This window comes from Oxyura jamaicensis, chromosome 6 (assembly GCF_011077185.1).
Source record: "Oxyura jamaicensis isolate SHBP4307 breed ruddy duck chromosome 6, BPBGC_Ojam_1.0, whole genome shotgun sequence".
Taxonomy (NCBI): domain Eukaryota; kingdom Metazoa; phylum Chordata; class Aves; order Anseriformes; family Anatidae; genus Oxyura; species Oxyura jamaicensis.
In genome coordinates, this window is record NC_048898.1 from 17,218,565 (window position 1) to 17,244,619 (window position 26,055).

At 44.1% G+C, this 26,055-nt stretch overlaps 1 protein-coding gene across 1 annotated transcript; it reads left to right on the plus strand.

The window, feature by feature from the left end:
• The first annotated feature begins 9,976 nt into the window (after positions 1-9,976).
• Positions 9,977-25,792, plus strand: PKD2L1 (polycystin 2 like 1, transient receptor potential cation channel). Its single transcript, XM_035330288.1, has 15 exons — positions 9,977-10,404; positions 12,627-12,740; positions 14,078-14,205; positions 15,254-15,510; positions 16,451-16,675; positions 17,018-17,246; positions 17,629-17,799; positions 18,473-18,654; positions 20,066-20,186; positions 20,755-20,853; positions 21,651-21,772; positions 22,120-22,237; positions 22,462-22,598; positions 23,396-23,543; positions 23,977-25,792. Exons 1-15 carry the CDS (start codon positions 10,110-10,112, stop codon positions 24,187-24,189), a joined length of 2,559 nt encoding a protein of 852 aa, XP_035186179.1. The 5' UTR covers positions 9,977-10,109; the 3' UTR covers positions 24,190-25,792.
• Positions 25,793-26,055: the final 263 nt, after the last annotated feature.

A 26,055-nucleotide genomic window follows, 5' to 3' on the forward strand; every position in this document is an offset into this window, starting at 1 on the left:
TGCAGACATGTGGGATCATGTCAGTTTTGGAGGGTAATATGCCCCAAGTTAACTAGTTGATTGTGTTCTGAGTGATAATAGGGGGAGAGATCTGTTGCAAGTGTAAAAGAAATCCTCAACAAGTAGCACATAAGTGACTCTGCAGCCCATTATCTACTCCCAGTTATTTCTGATCACTTTTTTAAAGCCTCCTCATTTTGTCTCTTAAGTCTTGTGACAGCATCAAGATAGAATTCCCATTCAAAAAGTCAAATTTACAAATAGTTCTCACAAAGTCTGGACCTTATAGCACTGGAGAGCTGTGGCAGATGACAGACCACCACATGCATTCACACATTCACGCAGTGGGCATTTGGCACGTTCTGGAAGGTATGCTTTTTCTTCCTCCGTGCTTTGTTTGGGTCATATTTCCACAGGATTCAGGTATAAACTTCAAGAACCCATATGGGCACAGAAATTACTTTAACTTTCTCTAGCTGATAAGGACAGGCCTTTTTATCCATGAGTCTTTGACAAAAGAAAGTAAGGTAAAGGCAAAGTAGCAGAGTTGCTATCTTCACTGTGACTTTTGATCTAGAGTTACACAACATTGTCAGAGCTGTTCTTTCCCTCCTAGCTTTACCTAAATGAGGATGGTTTGCAGAGGTTTTGGGAAAATGTGCTATGAGCCTACACTTACAGGTTGCTGGAACAGCACTGGGATCCAAAAATGCAGTAGGGCTGCTCAGTTTCCCTACTGATGTATGTGATGGAAGAGCTTCCTACTTCTGTGGACTAGGAAGAGTGCAAAACATGTTGGAGGTCACTCTGCTTAGATTTCCAATAAGATCTTGGCAAATGTGATACGTGAACTGAAATAAATAGGATGCAACTCACTAAACAAGTACAAAGTTCTAGCTTGAGGGGGAAGAGACTCAACTGCCCAAACCTACACTTGGAGGGCAGTTTGGTGAGATAGCTGCTCTAGAGTTAAGGGTCTGAGGCAACAGTGAAGCATGTGTTCAAAACCTTGTGCAACTGGGAGCAGAGCAAGCTGTAGATGTATATACAGTGGCATAGGAAAGGCACATGGAGTAACCATCTGGTTCTGCTTGGCATTGGGAACACCTTAGCTCTGAGGTTTTTCTCTGTTTATCCATTGTGTCACTCTGCTTTTTCTTTTTAGTCTGCTGGCTCTGTACTGTGTCTTGGGAATAACAACTCTGTAAAAGGAATTACATATAAAGATTAACCTTCCTGAACACACACACACACACACACACACACACACAAATAACACAGAGACAGAACTCAGGAAAACTTACCCTGTCCTGCCCCAGCAAAGCTTCATTTGCACATGAGATATTGACATGAGCAGCTCTGGGAGATGCCTGTCAGGATGGCACCACTCAAACCACTACTAAGGGACTGCAATGTCCCCCCCACTGAGCAAGTCCCCATCTGATCACAACTTCTGAAATATTCTGAGACCACCCCAAAGGGACCCTGGGACACCAGCTAACAGGTCTTAGTGCTGGGGTAGGATGAGTCTGGAAAGTGCTGGAACACAGATAACAGCTGGCTGGTGTGCCAACATGCAGCGTGGCCAGTGTAGGACCTGGACTTGTCTTTCACCACCTCTTTCTCAATCGGTCAAGAGCCGGCTCAACCAGGTGATTGGCTTATCCCTGAATATTAAGCACATGTAGCATCTAAGCCTAACAATGATGCCAGCCTCTTAAAAGGCACTTGAGCTCTTCTTATTTTTCTACCTATAAAATGGGATACTTATGGATTATATGGAATTACATGATTGGGAATGAATAAACACAGAGTACTGTGCAACACAGGACTGTGAAGGTCGAGTTTATGTTCTGTGGAAAAATGATCTTAATCTAAAAAATATTTTGGTTAGAGAAATGGGATGGACAGAGGTAGGAAGGTGGCGAATCATTTGCAGCTTTTGAGGAATCCACTCCTCTGCTCTCTCGCCACGACTTGGCCAGCACCATCAGCCTGACAATCATGGGAGTGAGCTCCTCAGGACATGCCGGGACAGAACTAGGGCAGCTCTTTGGTGCCCAGAGTCCCTGCCTCAGTTTCCAAAGGTGCCTGGATTCCTCACTCTGTATTTCCATGCTGGGGCTTGTTGCTGGATCTCAGGATGTCCCTGTCCCTTATGTGCAGGGACCCACCTCTTCCCTGGTGCTGCTGGATCTATCATAACCATTTCTTGCACCCTTGGGGACTGTCTGTTACTCCTCTTCAGCATGTGGGTGCTAACATTAGTTTCGGCAGGGGGGAAAAAACAGCACCAAAATGTTATCAGGTGACACCTGGAGGAAGAGGAGAGAGACAATCCTGAAGCAGGTGTCAGCGACACGTGAGATTTTGCTCTGGAGGTCCCTGATCTCAGCGTATCTTATCTCTAAAGCTTGCTCTGGGCATGACAGGAACAGGCAGGGGTGGGTTGCCCTAGCCAGGTGAGAGTTACGTGATAGCTAACCAGTGCTGTGGATGCTAGTTTGAACTCTTAATCCAATTTTACCCCCCAGTCCCGTCCCTTGTGCTGCAGCATGTGAACAATGTGCAGGAAGCAGTAGCCTGCCAGAGAAAGCCTTCCCAGGTGGAACAAATTGCATTTGCTTCACCCCAAACACTCGCACTGATCCTCATAGACTATTGATAGCCAAGTGCTGTGCCTGGCTCTTGCACAGGATTTGCTGCCTTTCACATTGTTGGCAGATGTCTCTAGCTCTGTCCTGGCAATGATAGGATGGGTTTTGCTGGCACTATGCTGGCTCTGCCCGTGTTGCCTTTATTAACCAAGGAGATAGAGTGGGTAATAATTGAATGAGTTTGGCAGAGGACAACACCAAGCTGATTTGGGAAGTGAGTGCTGGTGAGATTGTGGTTCCCAGGGCTTGTGGCTCCTGTGAGATGTGGTCCCAGGCAATAAGAACCAATTTAGAAGAGGGCCATGAAGGCAGGAGCAACCAGCTGCACAAAGGGGACAAGTCTGCAAATGCACAGGCATCTGTTCTGTGCTGCCTGGCCCAGGAGGCCTTGTGGAGCCACAGCTGGGCACAAGTCAGCAGTATACCAGGGGGTTGCTAAATAAGCTCATAAAGCTTGGGCTGTGGCACTAGGACCATCAAAGGTCACCCTGTGGAGTCATTCTGCTATTGTGAAGGTACCAGCTGAAGAAATGTGTCAAACAGTGGGCACCATGCCCTCGGGGTGAGTTTGGGGGGCAATCTAGGAGGGAGGGAGGAAAACAGGAAGGGATGCACGGTGTGTGGTTAGCCTGAAAGGGCCAGCAGGCGGTGGCCAAAGCAGAAATGAAGGGAGGCAAGGACAAGGCAGAAGGAGACAATAATCTGAACATTTTCTTCACTGAACAAGGGGGAATGGGGCTATGTTGCAGCAGAACAGAATTAGACCAGGCCTAACTTGGGCTCACAAACCATGCTCATCCTGCTGTGATGGTGGTGCAGCCTGTGCCTCCCTCCAGGCATGGGCTTGTGGCGGGGGAAACGAGGGGAAGAGGTGGTTTGTCGTCACTCAGAAGTGCCACCTCAGCCCCAGACCTGCCTGGGAACAAGGACACCCCTGAGGACAGCCTCTTGGACAGCAGCGGTTTGTCTTCATGTGCATTTTGGGCAGCATGGGCTTTGCCACGTGTGCACCACAGCTCTGGGCCATGCCACATCTTGCAGCGCATCCACGTGAAGGGCCAGTCACGGTAGGAAAACAGCCGCCGGGCACACTGTGGAGGAGCACACTGTGACGGCTTGGCCCACAGCTCACGAGCTGATTGTGCGTGCTCGGGCGGCCTCAGGTGCGGGGCTGGCGTCTGAGGGCCCTCAGGTGCGCGGCAGGCGGCCGGGGGCCCTCAGCTGCGGGGGCCGCGGCGGGAGGACGGAGCGCGGCTGCCCCCCGCTGGCCGAGCCCCGGCGGTGCCGCCGCAGCCCCACAGCTCGGATGCGATGCTCACAGAGAACTTCAAACATTGGGGGGGTGGAGGGGAAGAAACTGAGAAGCATATTTGGTCCGTTGGCTTCTGCAGGGTTGCCAAATCCCAGCAAAAAATGGAGGCATAAGACTGCAGCTCTCAGTGTCCCACAGGGATTTCAGTTGCTGAATTGCACCCCGGTCAGGGAGCAAGTGTCTCAGGTGGTCTGGACCCAGACTGCTGAGGGATTTGGACACCATCCTTGGAGAACGCATCCTGAAAGGCAGAAAAGGCCTGATGCTCCCAGAGAGCTTCCTCAAATAAGGCAGCCCTGTGAATGTAAGGTGTCTCCTGGCTCAGCACGTGCCAGCTTGTAGGCAAGAGTCGCGTGCAGTAAATTCTTTTAGGAGCTGCCCAGCAAAACGAGGTTGTCACACTGAGTATGAGAGCTTTACTGAATTCTCAAACGTGTAATCAGTGAGTACAATAAAAACCAATGCAGTGCAAATAATATCCAGTGAAACCACACGGTGTTTTAATGTAAGATTTACTGTACATAAACTGAAAAGAGTAGAGGCCTTACCTATACCTCAGACTAAATGCTTAAGTACTGGTGTGTCTGAAGGTAGGAACACCAGCAGAAACACAAGTGCATAACAAAGGGAACAACATCACAACAGAGACATTCTTTTACCAGTTTCTCATTATATGTGTTACTCCATCAGGCAAGTGGATGTAACTGTTCTCCATCATGCTAGCAAAACGGGTGGCAAGTCCCAGCTCTTCCTACTTCTGTAGATTTAAATTGCTCTTTGCGCTACCTTATCATAGAAGCATACCACATCATATTAGGTCTTACAAGAAGATGTAAGACTTCATGTAGGAGTTTGCTGATGTTGCAGTATTACTGTTGGTCAAGTGGCTTTCTTTGTGGAAGCTTCTCTATACAATGGAGCATAGAGAGCAAGGCAGCAAGCTGATCCAAATGGGTGGGATCTGGTCAGCATGCAGGTAGTTTTGGGGCAGCTTTTTGGTTATCAGAAGCACGGGGGGCAATTTTAGCTTTGCCTTTGTGGTGCAATTTAATTGGTGTAGAAAGCTAATCAGCAATGGGCTTTTGCAAGTGTTACTGCCATACATTTAGAAGTAAGAAAGGTGCTTGAGCTAAACCATCAGAAAGGACACAGTCCTCTAAGCTGCAAGGTGGGAGGGATGTAAAATCTGCTGCCTCACAGCCTCTGAGTGCTTTGAGTGCTTCTCCTCTCAGTCCCATGACACAGCAGATGGTCGAGCCTTGTTCAAAAGGTTCAAAAGTAAACGCTGAGGTGCCTCAGAGAGGGTCAGCAGAGTGGGGCTTCGGACTTCAGACAGGGGACAGTACCAGGGGGCTTCAAAGGGAAACACCGAGGTACCTCAGAGAGGGGATAGCAACGGGGTGCTTCAATGGGAAATACTGAGGTACCAACAAGAGCGGGCAGTACCGGGGCAGCATTAGCAGGAAACACTGAGGTAGCTCAGAGAGGGGGTGCCACTGGAGGGGGGGAGTTCAAAGGGTAATGCAGAGGTACCTCTGAGGGGATGGTGGGGCAGAAGCCCTGAAGCACCTCAGATGGGTCAACAAATTGTTTTGGATAGAAAATACTAATGTAAAATATGGGAGAATGGCAAAACTGTAATTAGGCTTCCTAGAATGTATGTAGAGTTGCAGTAACTTGGCTTTGGGAAAGAAACTTTGAGGAAACTCTACTATGGGAAAAGAAGCTCACATCTACAATATAGCCCTGCACATGCAATTTTAACTTTGCAGTTCTTGTAGCAGTGTTTGGCTTCGGTGAGGCTACTGTGTGTTCGTCAGCAGTTGCTGTAGTGTGGACTCTTGAGGAGAACGTGAAGCTTTTCATGCAGGAGCTGGTAGTGTTGTTGTGGGGGTCCTCATGCAGGTGTTTGATGTTGGAGGAGTACTGCAGGAATAGTTTACTTTGTGAAGGCGTGTCTATGAGATGCAGTAGAGGGCGTAAGAGCGGTCTAATGTGAAGGGATGAAATCTGGTGAGTTCCCAGGTAGGTCTTGAACTGTTTGTTGTTGGTTGGACAGTTGGTGTGTGAATTAGGTGTAGCATAGAATGCAAAGTTGGCATTGCCTGTGTGGTGTAATTGCATAGGTGTGGAATGCTAATCAGAAGTGGGCTTTTGAGAGTGACCCTAACACTCACAAATCATCTGGCTGCTTCAGACCTTTTCCCTCACTGTAGCAGGGCTGAGGAAGCCCAGACATGACTGCAGTGTTACCAGACCCCACTGGAGTATGACACTGCAAACTTGAACATCACAAATTCCAGAGAAAGAATAACAAAGGTGGGTAAACCTGGTATCAAATGATAAGATTCTTATACGGATGGTGAATTCTCCTCTGTCCAGGAAGACCAGGGTATTTCTGGTGCTATTTCACCTATTTCTAAAATTACGTTTTTGATTGTATTGCACATTATCAAAATAAAGCTGCTTTTTTTCCATGCTTAATTCTTATCACATGATAGTAACCAGAAATAATAGAGATACTCAAGTTCATCCTAGCTGAACTGGAAGAAAGGTAGCAGGGGTGTGGTCTGTTTAGTGAAAACAAAAACAAATGTACCATCTCATTACCTTTGAGAGTATTTTACTCTGATTAATTCATTCTCAATGTACTGTGTATAATAAGGCATTTAAGTTCAGAATGTCCCTTTGCAGAATTAAGGAAATCAGATAAGGTTCCTCCTTTTATCATCTTAAGCCTATATTACATTCTCCTGTTACCAATTTTAAGGGCCCACCTTTCTCCCAATTAAAGGGCACAGTGACTGTTGTGTCGTTGGGTAAGGAGGGGTGTGGAGCTGGCAGAGGGGATGGATTGCAGACACCAAGCAAGGGGCACTTGAGGTGCACCAGAATTGTGGTGTGAAGTAAGTAAAACAGGGCACCACAAGCCAGGAGTGGGGCCAGCTCCTTCCTTTTGAGGTTGGGGGTTGGCTGTGGCTGTAGTATTTTGAGTTGGGGCATGACCTCAAGCAGCGCTGCCATGGGAGAGGTACTGTTTCTATTAACATCAGCTTTAAAATCAAGAATGGTGAGAACCTGACATTCACTGCTAAAGTGCATGAATCTAACAATTCCATAACAGAACACATTCTTTTACATAAATTGTTTGCTATCTTGGATATCTACTATGTTGGAGGATTTGTTTTTTAGGGAAAGAGAATACCAGGAAATTAAATAACCATTTAATTGTGGTGTTATACGTATACACTCCTCTTTTTTCTACTTTATACTATTTATAGCTTTGTTTTTATTTTATTTTATTTTGAATTTGGATTGTTTGAGAAGGAATTCTATTTTAGCTCTACATAGGTAATCTGTTATTCCTTTATGAGGTCCCTTTATCACGTATCTGTGGCAGAGTGTGATCATCACACTACCAATTGATGGCAAAACTATCTGTGGCTTATACTTCTCCTATAAAACAGTTCAACGATATATTGATCGTGACAGAAAATAACTTCACAGTGGAAAATTTGAAGGAAACTACTGCTGTTATATTTAATTGTAAATTGAACTATTTATGGACAACAAAAGTCCCTACTCTTTTATTCTTTGCTGTGCAGAAGGTGGTTTGACATTCGCTTTGCAATGAATGAATGTTATAAAAAAAAATCATCCCATGTAAAGAAGCAGGGTGGATTTATTCATGCCATATAAACGCTTTATATTAGTTATGTAGAGAAACAGCATTTTTTAAAACAAAACAAAAACCTGCAGATTCCTGCATACCTCTTCTGTATGTGCTGTGATGCCAATTTTCTTGAGATCCTTTGACAGCTTATCTCCTTTCAGTAAAAAATAATTATATAAATATTTAAAGAAAACCAAACTGTATTGTGCCAATGAAAGAAAAATATTTTACTACCCAAATCAGTTCACAACTCCATGAAAAGCTAGTGAAAAGGGGGAGGTTTGGATCAGGTTCAGAGATTGTTTACAGGCTCATGGTAATGCACACTTAGTATCCACGAATTTGCATTGCAATTGCTAAGATAGTCCATGGGCACTGGAACTGTACCTGGCATGTGTGTTCATTTCCCACCGTGACAGTCTTTTCTGTTTCTGGAGGTCTTTGGAGATTATTGTTATATAACTATATACTATAGTATATACTATACTGTGCTACACTACACTATACAGTATACTATCCTATATACTATATAACTATAACTGGAGATGATTGTTATATAACTATTTCTAAATGGCACAAAACTTCCAGAGTTTCCTGCCCAGCTGCTGCTAAACTACAACTGATTCTTACAGAATTTGATGGTGTTAGAATAGTAGTGATAGCTGTTGATGATCCAGCTGATGTTGATATAACCAAGACAAGGGATTCAAGGAAAGGCAATAAATTTTATTAAGCCAGAAGACATTACTAGGAAAAACATTTTCAGAATCATAAGCCTTTTCTTGTGAGACTTGCAGGAAAGTGAGAGAGGGTTTATGTATGCAGAAGCAGGCCAGTTGTTTCCCAAGTCTGCCACATGGCCCATTAAAGGAAAATCCTTCTCCTTACAGACTTTTTTTAAAAAAAATATAATAGCAGCATTAATTACTAGAAGTATCTTTATTCTGTTTAGTGCTGATCTTCAGTGCTCTCTAACAAGAGTTGGTGGGGATCTTGATAGCAAATAATAGTGGTATGTGCAAAGTGTACCCCAAGGTAACTTGATTTTTTTTTTTTCTTTAGCCATTTTGTTTCAATTTATCATTTAAATTAGCAATTTAAATAAAGCCAAAGCACTGACATTATCCAAACAATGCACCATGATTTGGAAAATCCAACAACTAACAATATTCTTCTCCCTTTCTCCTCCCGTGATTCATCTTTTAATTTGTTTAAATAATAATAATAAAAAGGAGGAAGTCATATTTCTTGCCCAGACTAAGTGTGTGCGTGTACATGCCTGGCAGCGCGTATCAACAACACCCAGTGTTTTACTTTAGTCTCTTGCCAGCCTCCTTGCTAGCTAACATTGCTCTGTTATTCATTGAAACAGGTCTGTGGCCACAGGCTGTTGAAGATGTGAAGTGGTGGCAAAGCAAAGAGAGCACATCCCAGCCCCTCGGGGAAATGCAAGCCAGCTGAGAGGCACTGGCCAGCAGTGCGCTGCTGTATCCTGCGTGAAGACTCGATGTGCCAGGTAGGAATAGCTTACAGGCTGTCCAACGAAGCTGCTGGCCAGCTGACAGAATTCATCTCTGAGCTTCACCTAGCCTGCTCTTAACAAATTATCTGGCAACACAGAGCTTATCCCCTCCCTGGCTGAACATTTCCGTGGCTCACTACTTCTGCCTTTAACAATAACATACCAAAGAGGAAGCTGGGAAAACTCACCGGGATCATGCTTCAGGCCAAAACCCGGTTTATAACCGAGAGCAGAGGCGATGCCTGGTTACAGAGCCGCAACCCCACGAGCTATGGTAGCGATATGGCTATCTAGTCCCAACTATAATGATAAGGCTCCCGGGGCGGGCTGCCAGCGCCACCTGGTGACCTGCCCGGCCCGGGTCCTCACCGCCTGCCTTGAGGAGGGAGGATTTCTGCTCCATGACCCTTCCCTGGCCTTCCCGAGCCTTCCCTCGCCCCTCGACCCATCCTTCAGCCCCAGAGCAAAGGCTCCACGCTGAGCCATGCCGTGTTTGTTCGGGCATCCTGTGACAGCTCGCAGCTGGAGCTGACCCGGGCTGCGGGCAGCCTGAGTGGTCCAAGTAAATCCCTGCCTCCCCCTGCAGCTCGGGGGCTGTCTCCTGGCAGCCTCCCCTTCCCACAGCTCCAGCTGGGTCTCTTATCTCTGTTTGGAAGCAGAGACGGCGTCCTGGCCACGTCGGTGTTCCTGGGACTGATAGGGCTGGTGGTGGTTCTTACAAGGGGCAGTGCCACCTTCCCATACGTGTCACCAGTTGAGCTGGTATAAAACGGGGAGGATGTGTCCTGCCTGCAGGATGCTGGCGGTGCACCCTCCCTCAGGCTGCTGAGGCAGACACACTATTTGGCATTGACTGATTCCCTCTCCGCTAGCTTACAACTCCAGCCTAGGCAGGCTACGTATACAATTCCAGCTAATTAGCACTTCTGCTGCCAGTGAACAGCCATGAGCTCTTCTCACCTAAACAACAGAGCTGAGAGCCACTTTCGAGCCCCAGAGGAACATGAACTGGAGACTGTGGGGAAGAAAGCTTGGGATAATCCTGTTTACAATGGCTCTCCCTCTACCTCCTTGAAGATTCGAGCCATCTACAACCCAAAGTCCATCCTGGAGAATCCCTATGAGAACTTTGAAGAGGTGGGGGATCCACTTCCCTACCGGACAGAGCAGAAAAAAGCTGTGGATGGGAAGACAAGTCTTTTCCTCAAGTGCTGCTTCTACATCTTCAGAGGCATCCGAGGTAAAGTTCTGATATTTCAGTAGAAAGGATTTACTAGCCATTGGGAAGAGCAATAATATTTGTGGGGGTGGACTACAGGGGTGCAGAAGGTAGAAACTACATAATATCTGTGTAGTACAGGAACATGCTCCCTACAGACTGTCATTACTCTGAACATCTTTAGCTGACATGAAAGGATCACCCTCATTCTGTGTGTCTTGCTGTGCCTCCTGGGTCTGTCCTGTCATATTTGCTACAAGGCAGGAGGTACGGAGAAAATGGGAGTATCCTTCAGTCCACATGTCATGTTCAAAAGAGATTACTTCCCAGACTTTCAAGGTTGGATGATGCCAAAGGAAACACAGACAAGTACATACTTCACGTATGAGGTGGTATATTTCCATGGCATGTTTCCTAAAGAAACACCTGAAATAAAACCTCAACTGGTATAGTTTCACAATTACAGGATGCAACCTGAATGATAAGGGTACTGGACAAGACTCACAGTCCTCCGGGTATAATTTTGGTCCAGTTTATGAACCAAATTTTCAAGGATATTTGAGTATCGCTGCATTTAGGTATTCCAGAGTGCACTTATATTCCTTCACCTCTTTTCTCAACATTTGGTATGAGGGGTTCCCTGCCTCATGGGGTGTTTGTTCACAAGGACATAGTTCCGTCCCTTTAAAGTACCTTTTGTTGCACTGGAGTGCACTAACATCTTCTTGTCTCTTGTTGCTTGTAACACACAAAATGAGAATAAGATTCAAATCTTCAGGAGCCCAATGACTACAATGAACTTTGTGCCCTTCTCTGAGTAGCTGGCCTTTATCATATACTGACTCAGCCTTACTGTTACCGCTTGCAGTAATGTCTCTGCTCTGTTGTTACCACTGATTTTTGTTTGTTTCTGTTGTGGAGTTTTCACAGACTACATGCTACTCTCCTGCACCAGAGTAAATCCACATCTTCTCTAGTCTCTCATTTCTGTTTCTGGTCTATTGCATGGCCAGAGCAGTCTGTTAGTTTTTCTGTCCAGCAGTAAGGTTGGATGCCATCATGAGCGAGGGTGGCAGTCATCATGGCCGCTGAATGTGCAAAAAGCTCTCTACTTTGTTGAGATGCCAAAGCGTTATCATCAGGATAGGAGTGAATGTGTGCTATAGCACTTTTGCTTGTTCCAAAGCAAAAAAGCCTGTCTCCTTCCTCGACTTGAGATGTATGGCCTTTGATCCCAATTTGCAGGGGGATGATAGTTGCACAGCACTGGGGATAGGTATCAGGGCTGAGCTCTCTAGGAGGTGCAGAAAGCAGGAAGACTGTGGGTATTATTGATGCCAGTTCCATCACTAGGCTTTCAAGTGGAGTTTCTTATGCCTTTCAACTTCAGGAGAGCTTCTGAAAACACAACAGAAAGCCATTACAGCAAGAACAAGCAAGCACACTAATGGTGTTAGGCGGTTCATCAAAACCAAAATATTGAGGCTTCTTTTAAAGAAAGTGTTCCCGTCTTTTTGATCAATCCTGATGACGTTTAATGAGTTGCTTTTACTGTGTGAAGAAATCAGAACATTAGCTGGTATAAATCTGTACTGAAGCCAGCAGAGCTCCATTGATAGACGTCCTGAACACGATTTGGCTCTAAATTTTATGCTGAAAATATTGAGTTAGGCTATTTGATTGAGTCTTATGACATATAAGATATCTTCAAGTATGTGAGCAAGCAAGGGACAAATATTTGGAGCTTGATAGCTCAGTATACATAAAAAGAACTAATAGCTGTAAAGCTAAAATCAGATGCAGTTCTGCTATGGAAGTCCTTATCAGAAGGTCAGACATGCATGACTGAGATGAAACTCTGACATTGCAGGAAAACTTGTGACAAAGACTGAATTTCTGCAGAAAGTAAGCTGAAAAACAGGCAGGAAAAAACAAAACAAAACATCAATGACAAAAACAGTCCATACTGAAGTCTGGCAGAAAACTGAAGAGTGATTTAACAAAACATAACGGTCAACAAATTTCCATTTTGGCCAGCCTCATATCATTTGTTCACGCTGGAATTTTTCATTTTAGAGATTATTTAACGAGTTTTAGTCAAGTTTTGAGATTAAAAATGGTTCTGTTTTGGAGAGTGACAAAAATCTAGCAATTCATAAGAGTGTTCTTTGGGAATGGGACTCCTCCCATAGCCTTTGAGAATGGCCATCAAACCTCTCATTTGTTTTCTTTACATCCCTCAGGCCTGTGGGGCACGACGCTCACTGAGAATACAGCTGAAAACAGAGAGCTTTATGTGAAGACCACACTGCGAGAGCTTCTAGTCTATATTGTGTTCTTGGTGGACATTTGTCTATGTAAGTAGGTATCATATCTCATAGCTGTCTTCTGTGTGTAGCGTGAGGGGAAGAAGGTGAGGTTTTATTACTAGACTTCCTTAACCTGTTGTAGGTGTTAAATTGATGGTACATGCAATCACTGCAGCAAGCAGGTGTGTTGTTGCACAGAATAGCTGCTGCACACACAGGTAAAATGGCTGACAATTGCTCTGGACTGAACTGATACCTGCTAGATTTAAGCAGAATTTCCCAAACCACATTATCAGCTCTAGCTGTTGACATCACAGTCCTGGAAGAATCTGCACAGCAAGATTAGTTTCACAGCAAATGTTAAAACCTCAGATTTAGTTTTACATCAAATGTTCAAACCTCAGACAGCAGCTCTAGAAACTTCTTGGGATTAGAGACACAGGGTTCAGAGAGATTTTTGTCTCTGAGGCTGGTGAGGTGGCTGAGGTGATAATGCAGATGGCAGCTTGTGTTGTTCTTGGGTAGATTTAATGCGGCCCTGTACTGAATGCTAGAGGCCTTTGTGTGGTTAGAACAATGACTGTTTGTTTTTTGGGAAGGCTCATTCACTATCACAAATGAGCACCTGTGGCACAAAACAGTGAAGAGGATTATATTTCATGGGCCCTGTAGCAGGAGAGATAGAGAGACAATACCAACCCAAGTTACTATCACATGGACCCAGGGAGACAGTCCTTCCTGAAGAACCAGGGCATGCACATTGACGTACATGCAGTCGCACACTGACTCACCTAGAAGTGATTGGGAGGTGGATGTTGAATATCTGCTGCTTTATTTTCGCAGTATCCTTTCAACAGTAGGACTTGTTCCTAGTGATCACTGTGACGGATGCTCTTCTGCAGGGAGGAGCTCTGGGTAGCTGAAACATATATTTGTTTGATTTTTTTGGTAGACAAAAACTTACCTGGAATTTTCCACTACAGGGTAGTCACTACTCCTTCATAGCTTTAGATCAGAACCAAGTGCACGCAAAATACAGATCAGGAATTTTGTTCTGGGAAAAAATATTTCTCTCAGAAATTTTGTTTGAGGGGGAAAATAAATGTTACCCAGGATGTTCAGTTGCATCATCCAGTGGTCTTCTTTGGCTTTTAAACTCCTAAAATATGTAATTCTGACAGTTTAAATTCTGGAGGATGCAGAAAATACAGTTGAGCTCCTTAAGCAATCAAGAAAGCAATGTGACTAGAGCTCTCTCAAGGTTTCTTCTCTTCTGCCTTGCTCAGCTTACTTATGACAGTAGGAGCTATGCAGAAAATGAATGTATATACGAGGCTCCAATATTCAGGTCTAAGGGAGGACCCTCCTCTTGTCTCTTCTCTTAGTGACATATGGAATGACAAGTTCCAATGCCTATTACTACACCAAAGTGATGTCTGAGCTCTTCCTGCAGACCTCTTCGGACAGCCGTGTCTCTTTCCAGTCCATTGGCAGCATGGCTGACTTCTGGGTGGTGAGTACACATCTGGCCTGGCATGGAGAGCCCTGGAAATCTCAGCTAGGGTGGGATATTCAGTTACATCTGAATGTGCTACCTAGTGATTTCAGCAAGCCATTCTACTGCTGCTTGCCAGCTACTAGCAGTAGATATGGTATCATTTACATGCAAAATACACACTGATTTAAAGTATTATATATCCCTTTGAGCACTGTGGCCAGAATACTGACTAGGCTAAGTATTGCATGTGTCCAGAAAAGTCCATTCCAGGCTTTCTTGTGACAGACATAGCTTTGAATCCTGCAGTCTAATGTATTCATGCTGGTCTCTTAGTAATAATGTTACCTCAATTTTCATGGGCAATTGTAGTTAACCTGTAATTTATGCATGGCTTGTCCTGACCTGTAGATTCTTTATGGAGAAACTGGATTAAAATTTGCACTGACTTTTACCAAAGAAAATAAAGAGGGGAAAAGATGTTGGGATCTGTCACATTTTTATCAAAGAACTGGAGAAGGAATAATATGATCCACAGTGAATGTCGTTGAGATGTTGCAACCACCTATCTCTAATGGCCAGCCAGAAATTCATTGTCAGTTAGCTTTGCCTTTTTCTGATATATTAAAAGAGCACAATGAACTATGGCACTATTGTTTCCCCCACTGTTTACAGGGAACGGGTCCACCTTATTTTAATAATTCACACCTCATGCCAGGACAGTTCCTCCAGGCTTGTGTTCCCTGAAGAGGAAGGGACAAAGAGGTTGTAGGGCCCCTGTCTCTTTGTTAGCATAACGAGGTGCAGCAAGCACGTTACAGACCTGAGAGGAGCCACCACGCCACCCTGCGGCTCAGCATCCTTCTACCCTGCAGCTCCACCCAGCTCCATAGGGGGGCTCCCCTCCTTAGGATATACGCAACGCAAGCTCTACTAGCAGAGCAGCTTGAGTCAGGTTTTATCTCAAGCCCAGACTAAGAAAATTCCTCTGATATATAGGCTATGAACCATAGAATCATATAGGTTGGAAAAGCCCTCCAGTTGCTTTCTTCTCCCTCTCATGCAGTATGCACAAGGTCCTCTTCTGGATAACCTTTACTGGACAAAGTGGTACAACAATGAGTCCCTCGCAGCACACAACACCCAGTCATACATTTATTATGAGAATCTGTTGCTGGGTGTCCCACGGATGCGACAGCTGAAGGTGAAGAACAATTCCTGTGTGGTCCATGATGACTTCAAGGAGGAAATCTCAGGCTGCTATGACGTATACTCAGAAGACAAGGAGGAACGAGTCTCCTTTGGACTTGTCAATGGAACAGCGTAAGTATATCTTCTGCTGTTTGGGATTAGAATATTTGTGATTTTTACATTTTTAAATTGCCCAAATTAGTCTCTTCTGGTTAAAATAAGATCTGCTGAGCTGCAGAATTCTAGGGATGAGAGTTTCTCACGCAAGGCTGGAATTGGCCTTGCAGTTAGAGGCAGCAAGTCCTTTGCATCAAGCCTCTTTGAGGAGAGACAGAATGAATGCTAGAGTGGAACCTGCTGAGAAAGCCATGAGAAATCCAGATGAAAATTAGGTAGACATTGTTGTCTGTTTTTAAGGGAGTGCACCTCTTTCATCTTGAAAGCCTATTCCCAGATTTTTTTTATTTTTTTCAGACAGAGTTGTCTGATCCATTTTCTTAAGACCCAGCTCTCTTAACTTCTAACTCTACATTGAAATGGAAGGTAACATGTAAAACCACCATCACACTTGGTTATTTATTTATTTTTACTGATGGTTCATGTAATTGATGTGGATTTTCCTCTATAATAAAGTGAGGCAACTGCCATTTAATAACTCCTTGCTTGCTGCTTGAGTCTTGATCTGTCAAAAAGAAACTATTGTTCACATGGAAATTTGCATGCAAGCGTGTTCTAAGTGGAGAACTGTGTGCAACATGGTAGAAGGCAATATAACAGACCCTTTGAACAACCCACAAGCAAACAAGGCTATGGCATAGCCAATGAGCCTGCAGAATTTTCCCTCCATGGTATGGCAAGTTTTGTTATGTCACTGCTGGGAAGTACTACATCAGAAATCTATCAACAATGAACAACTGGTGTAAGCTCAGACCTGGAACAGGAGTTAAGTGCCAACTCTTTGGTTAAACTGTGCTGTCCTTTGAAGATGCACTTTCAGTTCTCCTGACTGCAAGGTCCTGTCCAAGGCTGTGGGTGGTAAGTGATGCCTTTTCTCATGGCTTGTCTGTTGCAGGTGGAGGTACCATTCTGAGGAAGCACTGGGTGGCTCATCTCACTGGGGAAGACTAACCAGTTATAGTGGGGGAGGATACTACATAGACCTCAAGTTGACCAGAGAAGAGAGCGCTGAAGCCCTGCAAATCTTGAAGGAGAAGTTGTGGCTGGATCGGGGGACACGAGTTGTCTTCATTGATTTCTCTGTGTATAATGCAAATATCAATCTGTTCTGTGTTCTGAGGTAGGCTGAGTCCCACTGGAGATTCTTCTGCCTCTTGCTTGTTTCTCAGTGCCACAGATTCTTAAAATGCAAAAATAATCTGGTCCACTATGGGGTGAAGGACTGAATGGCATCAGTAGATGTTGTATGGATTAGCAGGAAGACTTGGTCTTTCTGACACAAGTGGACACACTTCTTTTGACCTTTCATGCTTTTCTATCACAAGTAGTGAAGCAGCAGACAGAAGAATGCATGAATACTTGCACAACTCTTCCTGTCACAGTTTGGTGGATAGCTTATACTCAGGCTTGATGCTTCCATCCCACCATTTGTAATTATCAGTATTTTCTTGTTCCCTTTAAGGTTAGTGGTTGAGTTTCCAGCCACTGGTGGTGCCATCCCCTCCTGGCAAATCCGGACAGTCAAGCTTATACGATATGTCAGTGCATGGGACTTCTTCATTGTTGCCTGTGAAATTGTCTTCTGTGTCTTTATCTTCTACTATGTGGTGGAGGAGATTTTGGAGCTGCGTATCCACAAGCTTCAGTACTTCACCAGCATCTGGAACATCTTGGATGTGGTTGTCATTCTGGTGAGGATGCTTGCACGCTTTTTTGGGGGAGGGGAAGGGGGAGAGAGGGGAAGGGCAGAGTGGTATAAGAGACACAACTAATGAAAGAATGGGTAAACTGGTCTAGATAAGACAAGAGCTGACATATGTTTTGCTCCAATAGAAAAATGGACTGGCAGAGTAAAGGGACATGTGCTTTTCTATCACATATTAGAAGAAAATTCTTCCCTTAATTACGTTTGAGAGGCTGTGAAGTCGGGTCATCACTGAGTGCATTAGGGCCTTATTTCCATCCCCCATCAGTAGTGTTGTTATGAAGTGTGATACTAAGTAATTCTGTGGCACTTTAATATCTGTGGACACTTTAACTTCTACACTTACTGCAGATCCTTCCTCCTTACAGCTCTCCATCGTTGCTATTGGATTTCACATCTTTCGCACCATTGAGGTGAACAGACTGTTGGGGGAGTTGTTGAAACACCCTGACACCTATGCGGACTTTGAGTTCTTGGCATTCTGGCAGACTCAGTACAACAACATGAATGCAGTCAACTTATTCTTTGCCTGGATCAAGGTATTGTAGGGGATCCGGGGGGTGCCTGGGCTCCAGTCTCAGACCTGTTCCACTGGATACCCTGGGGGCTAACTCTTCCATCTTTCTTAGTGAATGAGGGTAACAGCTGTAGAACAGGGAAGGGTTTCCTCAAGCATCATGTGCTCTGTTTTGTAGTGAATCCAGGCAGCTTTTCACCTTGCATTCTGAGGCCAGCTCTGTGGAGAGAGCAGAGAGGGAGTTCAGAAGTTGTGGTGTAAAAGGCTTTTGAAAATGCCGAGTACAATACGATTTTGTCCATTCTATATTATGTTCATGATAGCCATCCAAGAACTGGGAATTACTTGTCCATTGGTATGTACCTTGCATTTTGACCAAAGCATCTTGGCATGTTGAAAAGCTATGCTGTATTCAGCTATCTTGATTATCCTTAAGATATTTGTCCTCATAGCACTCCCTCTTTACGTTTTCAGTTGACACAGGGAACAAAGACATATATTTATGACCCAATAGTAAGATGGTGGCACACCCAGGACAAACAACCTGAACTCTAGGCCTCTATTCCCCCAGCTTGGCTGTCTCCTCAGTGCTTTGGTACCATAGAGAACCTCTTGTATTAGTAAGCAAGTACATGTAGGAAAGAGACTGATCTAACTGTTTGGCCTAATTTTGTCCCTGTTCTTTCTTCTTGCAGATATTCAAGTATATTAGCTTTAACAAAACAATGACACAGCTCTCCTCCACACTGGCACGTTGTGCCAAGGACATCCTGGGCTTTGCCATTATGTTCTTCATTGTCTTCTTTGCCTATGCCCAGCTGGGTTACCTTCTTTTTGGGACACAAGTGGAAAACTTCAGTACCTTTGTTAAATGCATGTAAGTGTATTAGTTGTAACCACATTTTCATCATTACCAGCTGCCATCAAAAGAACTTTAACTGCTTTCCAACCTATCCCCAATTGCAAATATGAACGTTAATCAGACACTCGTTGTAATACATGTAATAAAGTCATGATGGCTAAAAAGTTGCTCACAGTCCCACACCTATAACATCCTTGTGGACAAAAGAATGTAGTGAGAAAATTGAAGGTTACAGACAGATTCTTGTTTGGTGTTTATAAGCAGCCCTTTGGGTCAAAGGAAAGCCCAGCCTTTTCAGGCTGAGAGTTCAGTTCTGTTTTGCTGTAGTCTAGGCAGCTTTCAGCTGATGTGGAGTTGTTAGGCACACCAAGGACACTTTGCATGCAGAGTACTTTACAATCATTCTGCAGAAAAGCATTGTAGCTGAGCTGGTAACATAGTTTCTGTTCACCAGGTCATTATGTCTGATTATGTCATATGGTTCTGATTGCTGCTGAGACCTTGGCAATTGTGTTTTTATACACCAGCAGGTGGCTTTTGGTCTACTTAGGTTCAACTTCTCTGTAATTCTGGCAGTAGGAATTAAATAATTCACAATAAATGTTTTGAAGTAAGCTCAAAGTATTTCCTTTTAATATGGAAGGTCCAGATAGAAGCTCTGGAGATTTGATATTCTCTATCTTCTAGATAGAGCCACTGAACACATCATTTCAGTGCTCAACAGCTGCTTGAAACCTTGTCCGTTTTTCCTCAGATAGTGCATTTTAAGAAAAACAAAGATTTGATATGAATATTGTTTGTTGCTTCAGGGCTTTCAAAAGAAAGGTTGGAAGTAATGCATTTATCAAGATTTTAGCTTTAAACACTGAAATGGAAAAAGTCAGAAACTATTTCCCAGACAGGATTTTCAGGCTCTAGGATCTCAAGACCCTTTTCTCTGCAGAGGGCTTCACGCTCTGTGTGTCCCTTTCTGTCTCTATTCCACCCTCCCCCCCACCCCCCCTTTTTTTTAATTGCAGGGTTTGTTGGTTCATTTGTTTAACAGAGTCATGTCAGTGATCACTTTCCAGAGAAGCCTGACAAATAATGTTCAGGATACCTTAGGTGAGGGTAGATGAGTACCCTAGGAAGGGTGTCAGGGAAGTGAGTTAAGAAGAACAATCTTCAGTCCACGTGCCCAGTCAGGCAATACGTGATGTTAGGGAGGCATATGCTATAGCAGTGTTTTTCAGCCTGTGCTCCATAGTCCTCTGGCATCTGGTCCTCTGAGAGGTTACTCCCCTCTCAGGGACTTAGACTCTGCTCTGGCTTCTGCCTGTGACCATCCAGCTGCAGGTGGGTTCAGGGTTCTCCTCAGGATTATTAGGAGGTAGAATAAATAAATATATGTGCCTTTGGGTGACCTTGTGCTCTACTTCTCCTCCAGATTCACCCAGTTTCGGATCATTCTTGGTGACTTTGACTACAATTCCATTGACAATGCCAACAGGGTCCTTGGGCCTATTTATTTTGTCACCTATGTGTTCTTTGTCTTCTTTGTGCTGCTGGTAAGTAAGAAAGGCCTCCTTGCCTCTGTTTTGACAGCGGTGTTGGAGAGGCTCTTCATAGCCATCCCTCCCCTGTGTTAGGTGCAGTGCAAATGCCTAGAGAGAAATAAATTTTCCTTTACAACATTTTTGTAGTGCAAATAGACCAAAGTAGACACAGCACATCATTGCATTTGGGGATTTGATACTCAAAGATTAAGGGCCATATTTCCATCATTTATCTTGAAGACTAAAGCTGACTGGGAATGCCACTCGTGTGGTCCCTGAATTCAAGAGGATCCATTCAGAGGATCCAAAAGTAACTTAAGATCTTGCAGGAGAAGCTAACAGAGAATATGTTTTACCGGGGAACAAATGTCTCTTAGGCCACTGTTTTAGCTACAAGGCCCTCCTCTCCAGCCATTACCTTTGCCCACTTTAATTTGCCCAAGGCATGCCCCATGTGGAAACAGCTGCTTGTTTAACTGCTCTGTACAGCTATGTCTGTCTCTTGCTGCCTCAGCTGCTGGAACAGGCAAGGTGACTCAAGCTAATTCATCTATTTTTTTTTTTTTTCTCCTTTCTCTAGAACATGTTTCTGGCCATCATCAATGACACCTACTCAGAAGTCAAGGAGGAGCTTTCAAGCCAGAAGGATGAGCTGCAGCTCTCAGACATCCTGAAGCAGGTGATGAATAGCAAAAGCTGTGCTACTTTCTAGCCAAATCCTGAAACATTTTAATGGAGCTCTTCACCTATGTGGAATTTACTAGAGAAAAAACTGGTTGCCAGCTCCAGGTCCACCTTCCTGACATGCACAGTAGCAACAGGAGTCACAGTTCCCTTCTGGGATAGATCAGACTTCCAGATCCTTTGGCAATTGGAAGACAATAAAACAAAAGTTGGGGGAATGTGGTTGCTTGAGCATGCTGGTAGTATTTCCGAGTGACTTTCCTTCTGTAAACAGTCTATAGACAAAACTCCTTCAGTCCTTCATACGTTTAATGCTGCACACTTTGATCAACAGCAAATAATGTGACAGGTTCTACTTTGCTGAGCTCAGCGTTTTACAGTGATGCAAATCTGGTGGGTTACATCTGGATTTCCCATGGGCAAATTCCAGACAAGGTCCTGAAAGTTCACAAGGGTCTATGCTGTAGAACAAATAGCTTGGAAAGAATAGTATTTGAAACATTATCTTAAGCAGCTGATGAGTGGGAGCTCAGGTAAAGGCAGAGTTGGAAGGAAAAAAGCAGATGGTATTTTCTTATGTAGACTTTGGGTACCATGTTGGTGTTGCTTTGAAGAAGTGATGCTAGTTTAGAAGTGAGGCACACTCTGTTGCATTGTATCTGTACTTCTGGAAAGCTCAAAATCTCCTTGTATTACTCAGCATCCGCTCACCCATATTGCGTTATCAGTTCTGTCTTGTTTTTCACTCTTCTGCCTACATGATTCCATACCCATTTACATCTTTGTTAACAGAGTTACAACCGGACACTCATGAGGTTGAAGCTGAAAAAGGAGCGGATTTCCGATGTGCAGAAAGCTCTGCAGAATGGAACTAAAGAACTGGACTTTGAAGACTTCAAGAACAGTTTGAAAGAGTGAGTGAGTCAAGTCGAGTGATAACCATTTATCCCTTTCTCTCAGTCACACTTGTAATTTAAATTCTGTGGTATTCAAGACCTAGAGAGCAGTTAGCTCAAACTGGGGCAACACCAGATGCATGCACACACATGAAAAATAGTTCTTATAGTTCTTATCTTTCCTCACATGTTCAATCTCCTGATCTAAGTGGGGTTGTGTTGCTGTCTCCTTCTTAATTGGGATATTTAAGTTTGTCCCTGGCAGGAGGCAGTAATACACTGATTTCAAAAGGGGTGTTCCTGCAGAATTAGAGCCTAACTGTGTAATTCAGTGCCTTGAGCTTTCCATTTCTGTTCTTCTGCAGACTGGGCCATGCAGACCATGAGATCACAGCAGCTTTCTCCAGGTTTGACAAAGACGGCAACCACATCCTTGATGAAGAGGAGCAGCAGCAGATGAAGCATGACCTAGAGGCAAAAAGGGTAAAAGAAGGGCAAGGAAAGAAACTTTGTTTGGTAGAGATCACTCCAAAGTGGTCACAGGACTATTGGGGCTTGTAGTGTAAATGAAGCAGGCAACACAGCTCCAGTTTTGTCTGAATAGCAGCTGAGTATGTGACCTGCCTGTGAAGCTATGTGTTATTGGAAGTGAAACTGTCATACAGCTAATAGTTAGTTTTGCAGGAGTAACTTTATCTATCTTCCAGGTTGCTCTGAATACAGAGATTGAAAATTTGGGTAAATCCTATGGTGGCAACAACTTAGATGAGAATCTGACCTATGTGGAAGCAAAGAATAACCATGCCAATAAGGCCAGCTGGGTCTCCAAAGAAGAGTTCCAAGTGTATGTTGGTGCTGGTATCTGTTTAATCCCTCTGCAAATAAGAGTCTGATCCCTGCTGCTTTCTCCCCTGATGTAACTGTTCACACTGGTGCTGAGCAGTTGCAGTAAGATCTTGTCCCTTTTTATCTTACACACTTGTAACTGATCAGGTCAGGAAATAATCAACGCATTTCTTGTAAGGTGTTTTGCTTGCTCGCATAAAAGATCAGGCTAAGAATTTTTTCTCTGCCTCCTGAATAAACTCTGCAGCTGTCAGCTGGCCACAAGCAATATGCTGTCATGTTTCAGGTCAGAAGGTAGCCTGGATAACCTGCCTAGGGAAATTTGATACTTTTACAGAGTCCCTGTAGGAATAAACATCCTTGGTTTATAGCCTAGCTAAATGTCACCCCCCATGCCAGAGAATAACACGTGGCTGCTTGTTCCAAGAGAGGAGCATTGGATAAATACAGCACAGAGAATCAGGCTATCCCAATTCTGCTACTGAGAGACACTGAGCAATTCACACAGGGCCATATGAAAAGAGAATAGGGTACAATATTAAATAATAATGTGATTATAAGGTTTCTGGACAGTAATCCAAACTGGCTGGGATCCATCCTCTGCAGAATCACTGATCACAGATGAAAATCCAATGCAGTATGGAGTTATGTGTCCAGTGAGTATGCATCAGCATCTCTGATGTGGAGCATTCACTCCTGATTGAGATCTGGCCCATTGTCCATGAGATACCTGCTGCAAATCTTAGTGTTCATCACAAGAAAAAAAGTTGTAAAAGTTCTTCATGTCTTCCCCAGCCTCCTGCAACGTGTACTGCATCTGGAGCAGTCCATAAACAGCATTGGCTCCAAGATTGATGCGGTAGTGAGCAAGCTCGAAGTCCTGGAAAGAAACAAGCTGAAGAGGAAGGACCTGATGGGCAAGCCACTGGATACTGGTAGGAAGGTTGGTAGCACTCCACCACTCCTTTGAACCAGCTTCAGGGTAGGTGACCAGCCCTGCTGTGTGAATGGGTCTGGTATCATCTTTGCTTTTCAAGTCCCCATTGATGCAAGACAAAAAAGGGTTGGGCAGGGTCAGAATTTTGCATGATCCAGCCTCCTCTGTTCACAAGCAGTGACACAGCATTTCTGTGAACATACCTGTAGAAGGCAAAAAGGGATGTCTCTCTTCTCATCTGTCTAATGCTTGTTTCGATATTCATCATAGCATTGCAGCAAACAGTATATTCAATCTTTAACAAATGGGCTTGTACTAATATCTGGAAGAATGTGAGGAGATATTAAGTATCATGTACACCTTGTCTCTCACCTGGAGTGTTGCTAGACTTCTTGCTATGTTACTAACAAAGCAGATCACAATTTCTTCTGGTTAACAGGAGGAGGAACCCAGTCAGGAAGAACTGCTCCCCGAGAACCTAGACCAGCTGGTGAATGAAGAAGCAGAAGGCTGGGGAGTGGAATGTCTACAGGGAAACAACCCAAGTGGCAACTCTTCTCAGAATGGGGTCTGCCCCATCTTGCCCAGGTCAAGTGTACCAGGGTCTCAGGTGCCCAAGAACGTCCAGCTGCAATCTGACATGCACTTCTAGTGAACAGCCCAGTGCTCGCAGTCTGGCTCCTGCAGTACTAAGTCACTGTCAGCTCTTTTCCCCGCTGTTAGAATAGTCAGAACAGCTGAACGCAGACACCACTCTTGCCAGGGACTGATGATGGGAAAAATCAGGGATACTTTTTACCAGTGTAATGAAGTGTGATGTCACAGACCTGAAACTTCTAGCCTCACTGTCTCTGGACTAGGAGAAAATTTGGAACCAGGTGTTGTATTAGATTTTTGTCTCTGAACAGGAAAACTTAAAGTACTTTTACCTATGCTTTTCCAACATGTAAAGAACTCAGAGCTCTGGAAACACTTGGATCCAAAGTGGGAAATTGCAACTTGTTCCCTCCATCATATGCTTACTCTCACAAATGTCTGCAAGAAAAGAGGTGGTAAATGTGTAAACAAGGCAGAATACAATACTTAGTGTGAGACAGAAAGGAGAGAATAGTTATTTGCATCTACCTGGTTACCACCAACTTTCTTCTGTTGGTGTTTGTTTCCAGAACACATTGGTAACCTTCTCTGTACCTTAGATTCAGAATTTGAGAAAAGAGGATACAAGCATCTAACTCAGGATAATTAAAATGAGATTTGACTCCTAGAGTAATTAGGAGGAGATCTGAAATACAAATGGAGAAACAGCTGTTACTCTTAAAGTCCTAGGTCTGAAAGTTAGAGAACAGCCTTCATAGTTTCTAACACAGGTGTTGGACAAAAAAAAAATAAATCCATATGTTGTCTATTTTCACACTCCTTGAACTGCATTTCAAGGTACTGAACAAAACTAGCACCGTATTTACAAAGTTATGACACTTCCCATTTTTGTCAAGGTAATGATTTTGCTTGCACTTGTGGATGCTGACACCAATTTTGGTTGAGGAATATTGTGTAAAATGTGATGAACATCAGCTTCTCAATCACATGCAAGATGCTTTTTTTCCAGGCATTTTTCACTTGGAGACTCCTCTTTCCTTGCAGATGGGGCAGATATTGCAGCTAGTATAAGTCAGCACAGCATTTGAAGAATGTGTTCTGATGTACACCTTTGGAGAATCTGGCCTGTTGTTCTACATTCCAGCTCATCAGTTCAGTTTTGTGCTGTTTCTGTTATTGTAACCCTAACAAGCACAATAATTATTAATATATTTGAGGAATGCTATCACAAGATCATCTTGTGAAATGAGCAGGGGCAAAACTTTACTTATTGGTTACACTAATTTCCAGTTGTTTTATAGTAAACTTCATCCTAGGGCTGCTGTGAAGTTTAGCTTAGAGATCACTTCGACACTGAAAGGCAACCACCTACAGGCTGAAAACAACACCAACAGAAAAGTCACTTGGGGAAGAAATTCAGGACAGGACCACTGTAAAGGTTATTTGAAGTATGTTAACTGCTGGTATTCCACAATAGTTAACCGCAAGTAGGTTCTGTGGGCTTAAAGCCAATGGAGATGTGAATTGTACCAGACCACTGCTAACAAGTCAGGTGAATGCTGCACTGTTTAATATGCATGCAGCACAGTGAAAGGTTTAGTGGGGATATTGTGCAGTGGCATTTCATATTGCCATGCTTCCAAGATGGATGTGTCCATCTGTTCTGAGGGAAAGCCTACGTGGGAATGTCTGAAGGACCTCAGGAGGATCAGCCCTGTCCCCAGATGGCCCAAGCTCCAGTCACAGCTACACAACATCACTGACAAACTGAAGAAGAGGTTCATTCAGCTGCAAGAGCCCAGCAAGAGCTGTGAGACCTTGTCACCCAGCCCACAGGGAGCTTGAATTTCAGCCAGGAGCTGTGGATCCAGGACCTGCAGGTCACACAGCTCTAAGTCCCATCAGCTGCTGCTGGGGATGA